This window comes from Pipistrellus kuhlii, unplaced genomic scaffold (assembly GCF_014108245.1).
Source record: "Pipistrellus kuhlii isolate mPipKuh1 unplaced genomic scaffold, mPipKuh1.p scaffold_m20_p_16, whole genome shotgun sequence".
NCBI lineage: Eukaryota > Metazoa > Chordata > Mammalia > Chiroptera > Vespertilionidae > Pipistrellus > Pipistrellus kuhlii.
The window spans coordinates 10,384,663-10,396,798 of record NW_023425471.1 but is presented as its reverse complement, the minus strand read 5'-3'; the positions used below and the strand labels follow the sequence as shown (position 1 = coordinate 10,396,798).

The 12,136-nt window shown below is 40.4% G+C and overlaps 1 protein-coding gene across 2 annotated transcripts in view; it reads right to left on the bottom strand.

Moving 5' to 3' along the window:
* POLA1 (DNA polymerase alpha 1, catalytic subunit) overlaps positions 1-12,136 on the bottom strand; it is a 310,112-nt gene that overhangs the window by 70,021 nt on the left and 227,955 nt on the right. Inside the window, exon 36 of one of the 2 annotated variants that reach the window (XM_036439660.2) lies at positions 11,132-11,262. The exons of the other annotated variant lie outside the window; for it this stretch is intronic. Within the exon in view, the coding sequence (XP_036295553.1) occupies positions 11,254-11,262 (9 nt within the window). The 3' untranslated portion in view covers positions 11,132-11,253. Of the gene's footprint in view, positions 1-11,131; positions 11,263-12,136 lie in introns of those variants that run through there. 2 annotated transcript variants of the gene reach the window in all.

Genomic DNA, 12,136 nt, shown 5'->3' with positions numbered 1-12,136 from the left:
CAAATCTTAAACTCAAGTTATCTTCCTCGTACAACCTCGAGCAAGCGAGGCCTGCATTCTCACATCAGCTGGTATATATTCATAGAAATCAAATTCATTTGGTTTAAGCCCGAACAATATCAAATCAGGAAGGAAAGTGGGCTGCCCCCAAAGTACTTTTTGAGCATTAAACATCATTTTTCTTCTACTCCGGGCACAAATAAACCCACACCAACTGTGATTTTAAAATACAATGCCAGTATATTGAGCCCCATTACTTTACAAAAGGTGAGGCTAGAATTGACTCTAGGCATCACAGCATGAAGCAGATTCGGAACTCTGAGCCCCACTGGCACTGACAGAGACCATGAGGTACATGTCTAGAAACGGAAAATTGCCTTTGATGAAAGATCCCTATCCGCATCCTCACCATCTACTGCATAGTTCCAACCGCTCCAGGTTCACTCCCGTTCTCCATATACCCTTCAACAGCCAGCCTGGCCACACGCCACCCCACTCTTTACCAGCCTCTGCTCCAGACAGGCAGGCCATGTGCTCTTCCTCTCCTCTGAGCCCTGGCCCAGGAATTCTGTTCATCTTTTTATTTTTAAATGTATTTTTATTGATATCAGACAGGAAGGGAGAAGGAGAGGAAGAGGGAGAGAGACATCAATGATGAGGATCATTGATCGGCTGCCTCCTGCACACCCCCTACTGGACATGCAACCTGGACATGTGCATTTGAGTGGAATCGAACCTGGAACCCTTCAATCCGTAGACTGATGCTCTATCCACTGAGCCAAACCAGTTAGGGCAATTACGCTCTCTCCATTGAGCAAAACCAGTTAGGGCGATTCTTCTCCTCCTCTGAGGCCCATCCTTCCAGCCTCATGCCTAAAGGTCTAATCAGTTTCGACCTTCTCCATCAGACATCACAGTCATCAGTATCTGGGAAGCCTTAGGCTTCAAGTTTGCTCACTTTCCTCTCCTCTGGGTCCTCAGAGTTCACCACATCCCTCGGGCCCAGAGACTGCAGTCCAGGAGGACCTCACTGGTTTGAGCACCTTCACAGCCCCTGGGATGGGAGCTTCTGTGGGCAGAGACTACGTGACTCCCCCCTCACTGCTGGTACGCAGGCCGGAGCCAGTGGTACAGCTGCCCTCAGCGGATGTCTGGGGAAGAAAAGGATTCACAAAGCCTGTCTCTATCTCTCATTGAGCCTCAACATATTGCCCAGGGATACAACACTAGTCCCTTGAAGTGATTTCTAATGTTTCCCACGTGCATTTCCCCCTGGTAGACTGGCTTTGGGGTCAGACTGAATCTGGTTTGAAAGTCAGTTCTACCACTTAAAGGCTTGGGTGACCTTGGGCACATTGCTTAACCTGCTCATGCCTCAATTTCTTCATCAATAAAATGAGGCTAATAAACCTCTCAGGAATGTTGTAAATATGAGATGCCCTATGCAAAGCACCCAGCACCATGACTGGCAGCCAGTAAATAGTGGATACTTGACAGACCCCAACTAGACTGTAAGCTTTTGAAGGGGTGGCTTGACACATAGTTAAAAAAGAAAACCCAACACATGACAGGCATTCCAGGAAACTTTGTTTAAAAAAAAAGGAATATGTTTAAACTCTAGAATATGAATGCCCCCTTTTTAATGGATGCATTAAAACTGCTATTTCTAGTGTTTTCATCAAGATCTGCCTTTAGAATTTCAGTGCTTTTTGATTTCCAATACATCTTTAGGCCTTATCTAAATTATTAATCTTGAATATGAAAAGACTAAGATAAACTCTGTGTTCCCTGACAATTAAATTAGTACTCTTTCCAATTAACCAAAGGACTTGCATGCATATGAGCATAATCAATGGACACAAACAACAGGGGGGTGTGGGCATGTGCTGGGGGTGGGAGCGGCTGGGAGAGGTCAATGGGGGAAGACGGAGACTCATATAATACTTTAAACAATAAAGAATTTACATTAAAAATTAGTTTTCTTTGCATTTTATTTGAATATCGATATTAACTAACCTAGTTTACAAATATGGAACAACAGTGGGTGAAGGAAATTATTGGTTTGCCAACTCCACTGTACTTTTAAAAAACTTTATTTTATTGTTTAAAGCAGTGGTTCTCAACCTGTGGGTAGTCGCGACCCACAGGTTGAGAACCGCTGCTGTAGAGCCTAATGCCATCGGAAAACACTCATCTGCTGATGGGCATCTAGGTTGTTTCCAAATCTTAGCTATGGTGAATTGTGCTGCTATGAACATAGGGGTGCATGTGTCATTTCTAATTGGTGTTTCTGGTTTCTTGGGATATATTCTTAGAAGTGGGATCACTGGGTCAAATGGGAGTTCCATTTTTAGTTTTTTGAGGAAACTTCATACTGTTCTCCACAGTGGCTGCACCAGTCTGCAGTCCCACCAGCAGTGCACAAGGGTTCCTTTTTCTCGGCATCCTCACCAGTACTTGTCATTAGTTGCTTTACTGATGATAACCATTCTGACAGGTATGAGACGGTACTGCATTGTCGTTTTGATTTGCATCTCTCTGATGATTACTGACTTTGAACAGGTTTTCCTATGTCTCCTGGCCTTCCTTCTGTCTTCTTTCGAAAAGTTTCTATTGAGGTCCGTTGCCCATTTTTTATTGGATCATTTATCTTCCTTTTATTAAGTTGTATGATTTCCCTGTAAATCTTGGTGATTAAACCCTTATCAGAGATTACATCGGCAAATATGTTCTCCCATACGGAGGGCTTTCTTGTTTTGTTGATGGTTTCTTTTGCTGTGCAAAAGCTTTTTATTTTGATGTAGTCCCCTTTCGTTTATTTTCTCTTTAGTTTCCATTGTCCTAGGAGCGGTATTGGTGAATAAACTGCTTTGACACATGTCTGAGTTCTCTGCCTGTGGATTCCTCTAGTATTTTTATGAACTCCCATCTTATGTTTAAGTCCTTTATCCATTTTGAGTTTATTTTTGTGTATAGTATAAGTCGGTGGTCTATTTCATTTTTTTTGCATGTATCTGTCCAATTTTCCCAACACCATTTATTGAAGAGACTGTCTTGGCTCCATTGTATATTCATGCCTCCTTTGTCAAACATTAATTGAGCACAGTGGTTTGGGTCGATATCTGGATTCTCAGTTCTTCTCCATTAGTCTATATGCCTGTTCTTTTGCCAGTACCAGGCTGTGTTGAGAACAGTGGCTTTGTAATACAGCTTGAAATGTGGTATTGAGATCCCACCTACCTTGTTCTTCTTTCTTAGAATTGCTGGGGCTATTCGGGGTCTTCTTTAATTCCAGGTGATTTTTTGGAGAGTTCTTTCTAGGTCTGTGAAATATGCCATTGGTATTTTAATGGGGAGTGCATTGAATTTATAGATTGCTTTGGGTAATATGGACATTTTAATGATGTTGATTCTACCAATCCATGGACATGGTATGTTCTTCCATCTGTTTATGTCTTCCTCTATTTGTTTTTTCAGTGTCCTGTAGTTTTCTGCATATAGGTCTTTTTCCTCCTTAGTTAAGTTTATTCCTAGGTATCTTATTTTTATGGTGTGATGGAAAATAGGATTGCTTTTTTAGTCTCTCTTTCTGTAAGTTCACTATTGGTGTATAGAAAGGCCATAGATTTCTTCCGTTAATTTTGTATCCTGTTACATTTCCAAATTCATTTATTAAGTCTGGTAGTTTTTTGATGGAGTCTGTAGGTTTTTCCCCCCCTGTACAATATCATGTAATCTGTGAATCAGAAGAGATTTACTTCTTCTTTTCCAATTTGGATGGCTTTTACATCTTCTTATCTAATTGCAATGGCTAATACTTCTAGTACTATGTCAAAAGGGAGTGGTGAGAGTGGGCATCCCTGTCTTGTTCCTATCCTTAGAGGAAATGGTTTTAGTTTTTGCCCATTGAGTATAATGCTGGCTGTGGATTTGTCATATATGGCTTTTATTATATTGAGGTATGATCCTTCTAATCCCACCTTGCTGAGAGTTTTTATCAAAAATGGGTATTGGATTTTGTAAAATGCTTTTTCTGCATCAATTGATATGACTATATGGTTTTTAATTTCTCAATTTGTTTATGTGATGTATCATGATTATTGATTTGTGAATACTGTACCATCCTTGCATCCCTGGGATAAATCCTACTTGGTCAGGGTGTATGATCTTTCTGATGTACTGCTGAATCCAATTTGCTAGAATTTTGTTGAGGATTTTGGCATCTATGTTCATGAGGGATATTGGCCAGTAGTTCTCTTTCACTGTGTTGTCTTTATCTGGTTTTGGTATTAGGGTGATGCTGGCTTCATAGGAGCTTGGAAGTGTTCCTTCCTCTTGAATTTTTTGGAATAGTCTGAGGAAGATAGGTTTTAGTTCTTCCTTGAATGTTTGGTAAAACTCCCCTGTGAAGCCGTCTGGCCCTGGACTTTTGTTTGCAGGAAGCTTTTTGATGACTGCTTCAAGTTCTTCCATAGTTACTGGCCTATTGAGCTGTTTAGATTCTTCCTGATTGAGTTTTGGAAGGTTATATTTTTTCTAGGAATATGTCCATTTCCTCCAGGTTGCCCAGTTTGTTGCATAGAGTTGCTCATAGTATTTTTAAATAATCCTTTGAATTTCTGTGGGATCTGTTGGTATCTCTCCTCTTTAATTTCTGATTTTGTTTCTTTGGGTCCTCGGTCTTTGATTCTTGTTAAGCCTGGCTAGAGATTCAACAATCTTGTTTACCTTTCAATGAACCAGCTCTTGGTTTTGAAGATTTTTTTTTGTGTGTTTTTTTTTTTGTCTCAATGTCATTTATCTCCACTCTGATCTTTATTATTTCTTTCCTTTTGCTAACACTGGGCTTTTCTTATTGCTCTATTTCTAACTCTTTGAGTTGTAGAGTTAGATAATTTATTACCATTATTTTTTTATTTTTGCAGTAGGCTTGTAGAGCTATGAGCTTCCCTCTCAAGACTGCTTTTGCTGTGTCCCATAGATTTTGGATTATTGTGTTTTCATTGTTGTTTGTTGCCAGATTGTTTTTTATTTCTTCTTTGATCTCTCTGGTAACCTAATCATTGTTTAATAGCATGCTATTTAGTCTCCATGTGTTTGATTTTTTTGGATTGTTTTTATTGTAGTTGATTTCCAGTTTTATGCCATTGTGATCTGAGAAGATGCTTGATAGGATTTCTATCTTCTTGAATTTGAAGAGACTTTGCCTGTGACCCAATATATGGTCTATCTTTGAAAATGGCCCATGTGCACTTGAGAAGAATGTATATTCTGTGTCTTTGGGGTGAAATGTTCTGAAGATGTCAATTAATTCCATTGGTCTATTGAGTCATTTAGGATTGATGTTTCTTTGCTGATTTTTTGTTTAGAGGATTTGTCCAATGGTGATAGTGGGGTATTAAAGTCTCCTACTATGATTGTATTGCTGTCAATCTCTCCCTTGATATCCTCCAGGAGTTTTTTTTTTTTTTTTAAATGTAGTTAGTACGTATATGTTTACCAGAGTGATTTCTTCTTGTTGGATTGCTCCCTTTATTATTATGAAGTGGCCTTCCTTATCTCTTGTTATGTCTTTCACTTTGAGACCTAATTTTTCAGATATAAGTATTGCTACCCCAGCTTTTTTTTCATTTCCATTCGCCTGGAAAACCTTTTTCCATCCCTTCATCATCAGTCTGTGTGCATCTTTTTTTTTTTTTGAGGTGGGTTTCCTGTATACGGCAGGTATATGGGTCTTGTTTTCTTATCCACTCAGTTTCCTTATGTCTTTTGATTGGGACATTTAATCCATATGCATTTAAGGTTATTGATAGGTACTTTTGTTCGTTGCCATTTTTATTCTTTACCCCTATTCCTTCTTCACTTCCTATTTCTTTTTTTTTTTATAGCAGACCCTTCAGCATTTCTTGCATTGTTGGTTTGGTGGTAATAAATTCCTTAGTCCTTTTATTTTTGTCTGTGAAGCTCCTTATAACACCTTCAATTTTGAATGATAGCGTAGCTGGGTATAGTACTCTTGTATTCAGTCCCTCTTTGCATCACTTTGTATATTCCATTCTATTCCCTTTTGGCCTTGTGTGTTTCTGTTGAGAAATCAGTTGATATTCTAATAGGAGATCCCTTATAGTTAACTTTCTGTCTCTCTTTGGCAGCCTTTAAAATTTTTACTTTACCAATGGTATTCGCCAATTTAATTATGATGTATCTTGGTGTTGGTCTTTTGGGGTTCAACTTGTTTGGGACTCTTATGTACTTCTTGGACTTGCATAGTTTTTTTTTTTTTTTTTTTTTGCCAATACCAGGAAATGTCATTATTTCTTCAAACAGGTTTTCTATTCCTTGCTTCTGTTCCTCACCTTCTGGTACCCCTATTTTGTGAACTTTGTGTCGTTTTGTGTTATCCCAAAACTACCTAGGCTCTTCTCTTGCTTTTTAAGTCTTCTTCCCAGTTGCTGCTGTGTTTGTGTTTTTTCCTACCTTGTCTTCTAATTTGCTGATGTGGTCCCCAGCCTCTAAAACAGTAGTTTAAGCCTTCCATTGTGTTCTTTATTGCAGCTATGTCGTTCTTCATCTCCCCTTGGTTCCTTTTCATGTTGGTGACATTCTCATTCAGCTCCTTAAAGTTCTCATTGACTTGTGTGTATTTGACATCCAGCCCAGCCGTTTAAACATCTTTATAACCATTACTCTGAATTCTTTCTCTGATATGCTGCTAGCCTCAATTTCATTTAACTCCCTTTCCGGTGATTCCTTTTTCTCTCCTTTGGGGATTGCTTTTTTGTCTTCCCATTTTTTGCTGTAACATTTTATTTATTTATTTTTAATATATTTTATTGATTTTTTACAGAGAGAGAGAGAGGGATAGAGAGTTAGAAACACCGATGACAGAGAATTATCAATCAGCTGCCTCTTGCACACCCCCTACTGGGGATGTGCCCGCAACCAAGGTACATGCCCTTGACCGGAATCGAACCTGGGACCTTTCAGTTTGCAGGCCGACGCTCTATCCACTGAGCCAAACTGGTTTCGGCTGCTGTAACATTTTAATTGTAGGTACTGTGGGTTTGATACTCAGGTTATTTTGAGGATGGTGCTACTAGTGTGATCTTTCAGGTCTCCTGGGCTTGGTAATCTAGTGTAGCTACCTACTTGAGCTATTTGGGTTCTCCTGATGTAGGCCTATGAGCTGGAAAGGTACAACTGCGGTGTTTAGAAGTCAGCAGCCATGGAGGGGGGCTGTCCCAATTTTTGTTGTCTTTCGCCCATGATTAAAATCACGTGTGCCCAGAAGGTACTCACAGTGGCACCCAGGAACCATCTATTGGGGTGATGGGTCTCAGGAAGCCTGCGCTCTGGAAAGGCATGACTGTGGTGTTCAGAGTTCTGTCATTGTGGGGTGGGAAGACTCAGCTTTTGCTGCTGCACCTGTGTGGCTATGCATACGCTCCCACTGAAGGATCAAAGGGGCAACCGTGGTGCATTTGCCAGCAAGGGGCACTGAAGTACTCTGAAGGGCCCTGGCACTGAATCCATGTAATTTAGGCATCTGTGGGCAGATACCCAGGATGAGTGAATTCAGAATTACTACTGCCATGGGGAGTGGGTCTCTATTTGTCCAAGATCACAAACCACAAGGACACACAACAGCTCCAAGTGCCCTGTGGATAGATGGGCTTAGGGTTCCTGCCCTTTGGAAATGTGTCTGTGACGGTGAGTTTGCCAGTGCAGAGTTCTGATGCACTTTGAGGGACCCTGGCGCTGAAGTTACATTGCTCAGGTATCTGTGTGCAGGTGTCCAGGTTGAATAAATACAGAATTTCAACTGCTGGGGGCAGAGCATCCATGTTTGTCCAATATCACACACAGCAAGGATTCACAGCAGCTCCTACGAGCATCCCGTGCAGATGGGCTCAGGGTGCCTGCCCTTTGGAAATGTGCATGTCTGTGGTGGTGAGTTTGCTGGCGCACAGCTCTGACGCACTTTCAGGGACCCTGGCGCTGAAGTTACACAACTGGGGTGTCTGTGGGCAGTTATTAAGGACAAGGAAATTCAGCATTTCTAGTGCAGGCAGTGCGCCCTTTGTATACAGAATCACACCCAGCAGGGGCTCCCCGTGGCTCCCAGGCACTGCCTATGGAGTGTTGTGCCCAAGATGCCTGAGGGAGAAAGTGGTGTCCGGAGTTCTGCTGCTGGGGAGGGGGAAGATGCACTTACTGCTGCGGGAGCGGTGCACCTTTGGAGGTGATGGTCCCAGGATCTGTGGGTATGCAGCTGGGGTCCCAGGATTTTGGCTGGAGAGGCTGCTGGATTGCGGGCAGTGTCAAAGTCCTATCTGGGTGGTGGTGCTTATGAGTTCTTAGAAAAGGTCGCTATCCCCTTCAAGGTGGCGTGGGCTCCATGCCCGAGACCTGCAGTCCAGCGAGTGCCCACAGCGATAGTAGTCTCTTCTGGACCAAGTGAGCCTGGTCTGCCAGCCCCTGCTGCTCTCTGTGATTTAACTGTCCCTTACTCACTCTCACACACACCATCCACATCCACACGCTCTCCTTTCATACCCTCACTCACTCACTTCTTCTCCCTCACCTCTCCACTGTACTTCTTTGCAAAGAAAATTATTTCCATAGGCTACTGAAATAACTTATTTGGATTACTTCAATTAATTCTAATGCAAAATATTGCCACCACTTCATTAATCAGCCACTCGTGAAGGTTACTTTTCTAATAAGTCTTTTTGGTAATTTGATTAGGAAGAATGGTAGCGCACATTATCATCTGATTTAGTTTGTCCATCAATTAGACGATTTATAGGAGGTCCTTGATAGCAATGGGCTTAAAAAACACACACATAGCAATTCTTCATTTCAGAATCCCAGTCATACTTTTTTTTTTTTTTTTTTGTAAAGATGAAGTTATTTTTCAAAGTCTTTGGCAACTCACGTTGCTGAATAAGCATCAGGAAATATTTTAGTGCATTAAGAGGCATTTCACTCTTTCCCTCTCCTCACAGACAACCCTACCCCCACAAATGATGCAGTAATTAAAACCTAATTATTATCTTCATTTTAAACAAAACCTAAAGTGAATACCAATTAATAACAACATACTAATGAGCATCTGCTGTGATGAAATTGAATATGAATGTGCAGCAAATTTCGGGTAATTTTTTTTTTTTAGGGGAAGTGCCACTGGTCGCTTTCTACACATGGCAATTTCCATCTTAGGGGACAGGGCTGGCCTTAACACTGCAGATGTGGAAATATCTAAATAGTGGCCATGAGGTCTTCAATGGGACTGAGGACAACGCTGGGACTCTATCTTGAATTTACTGCCCTCCCTTCAAAAGTATCCCTTTTATTAAACAAACAAACAAACAAACAAACAAACAAAAAACTAGAAGCCCGGTGCACAAATTCATGCACCAGCTGGTTCCCATGGCCTGGCCTGTGGGATTGGGCTGAAACCACCTCTCCAACATCCCCCAAGGGGTCCCGGATTGCAAGAGGGTATAGGTCAGGCTGAGGGACCCTACTGGTGCACTATTGGGGTCAGGGAGGGCTCCAGAGCATGTTTGGTTCATCTCACTCACTCCTGATCTGCCAGACCCCAGCAGCAAGCCAACCTACAGGTTGGAGCGTCTGCCCCTTGGTGGTCAGTGCATATCACAGCAAGCAGTTGAGAGGCCTTGGCATATCATTAGCATATTACACTTTGACTGGTTGAACGGATGACCAGATACTTACCATATTAGGCTATTATTATATAGGATCATATTTCTAGGTTGACCCCATACCAAAAATAAAAACCCAAAAGATCCAAATGTGTCCCCTGCCCTACTTATAAGCATTGTAGTAACACCACAATTGAAAAATTTAAATACAAATTTTAAGCCAGAAGAAACAATCGTAAAAAATAAAGGTTTACACTTTGGATTCCATTGGAACCTTAAGATGGCCTAGAAATATTTATCTTTAAGCAGGAGAAACCCTTGAAATCAGGAAGTACTAAGATAGTCAACTGTACTCAGACTAATTAATGTCAGTAATATCACCATATCAAGAAGCAAAACGTGGAGACAGAATGAGGTTCTATAGATGACACTTTCAACAACCTCCAGATCCATGGTATTAATGAGTACAACCACAACAGTGTTTTTCAAAAGTGTCCCATTAGGGCACCCAGAAGGCTTCTCCAAGTGTTTGATTCTGATTTCACTGATTAAAGTATATATTCATTATAAAAAACTCAAAACAGGCACATTCGCCTACATACACAGCAAATTTAAAAATGTTAAAGACCAGAACATATTAACTGGTATTCTGTGAAATGAAAAATAAATGTTATGCAGTTAAACTACACATCTATATTGATAAAAATATAATTTGCCTGCTTTATAGATGGAGGTTCTGCATGAATTCTTACTTGGAAAAAAGGGTTTCCTGGATTAGATCATTTCTCGTGTTTCTTTCCAGATTGAAACTAAACTGAAAACTACAATCTGAGTTTGTTGTCTTATTTACGAAAGGAACCACTGGCAATTCACCAAAATAAAACTATTTTGTTAAAATAAAAATTCTCTACCACTTCTCACCCACCCTTACCCACAAAAAAATAGGCAAAAATTGATTTCTAAAATGATGGGTCAGTTTTCTAATATCTTAATAACTGGTCCCCCAGATGGTCTATAATGAACAATATTAACAGTTACTAAAATAAATGTATATAGCTACTGTAAATAAACTGATATAACATTCAAGATGAAAACCACTCTATAACTTTTTAATGGCATGTTTTCCTTCCATTTTCTAACAGAATTATATATAAAAGTGATGCTACCCTGAGGTCTTTGACATCATACTCCTTTTTTAATGTTTTTTTAAAAAATATTATATATATTTTATTGATTTCAGAAAGGGAGAGGGAGAGAGAGAGAAACATCAATGATGAGAGTCGCTGATCTGCTGCCTCCTCCACATACCCCACTGGGGACTGAACCTGGGACCATTTAGTCTGCAGGCCGACACTCTATCCCCCGAGCCAAACCAGCTAGAGCCATACTCAGCTTTTTATTTATGTCCCTTGTACTTGTATAGTATGTTAGGCTTTCCAAAGCATTCAATCCTCACAACAGTTCTGTGAGGTAGGGGGAAATGAGAATGATTTTTTTAGTTTACAAAGCTCATCAAGGTTGTCATCTGTTCATGATCCCAGATCTGGTCAGTAATTGGGGTAGTTGTGGTCAGTTTGAAAACCTTTTAGAAAAACTGGTGGAGTAAACATTATAATAACAGTTCATAGAATCAGGAAGGCTACAGATTTTTATTGCCAAATGACATCTCACATCTTGGCATGAAATGCTGCTGTAGGATTAATTGAACGAGGCATTTTAAAGTCCATATATTCATGCTATTTTAAAATGACAGGGATTTCTTGAGTGCTATATATGTGTTAAATCACACTAATATAAGATATTAATATTCATTTGACACTTTCTAGTTTTCAGATCAATCTCCCTTGCATTATGCTTTGTTCCCATTTGATCTTCAACAAAATGAACTAGCTATTCTGATTATCCTCATTTTACAGATAAGGAAAGCTGAGACTCCAAGAGGTTATGGGACTTGCCCTAGGTCATGCAGCTAGTAAGTGGTAGAGCCAAGACTTGATCCCAGGTTTTCAGCGTCCAAGCCCCTTGATCTTTTTAATATGCCACCTTTCATTTATGCACTTTCAACTATGTCATTCAGTGTATTAATCAGTTCTTCTGTGGCTAGTTTTCAACCTGCAATACTTGTTTAATGTACCAGAGAAGCAGTCCATTCATAGGCACCTGGTACTCACGTAGGCAGTGAGGCTATGGTAAAGCCATATTTAGGGTACAGCTTACCATAAGTCAAAGTGCCTAAAGCACAGAGCCAAAGCAAAAGGCACTGGGCTGGGGGCTAGAGGTAGACGCTGCAAGAAAAAACTGATTAAGCCAAATAAAATGCTTCCCAATGTTGTCATTGTTGCACTGGTGACCCAATGTCTAGCTGTGTCAATTTAACTTTATAATTTTTGTTTATCTTCATTCTAAGAAGCACGTTTTAGAAATTGTGCCTTTGATTGGAAATATGTCTAAATTTGAGTTCTTAGAAG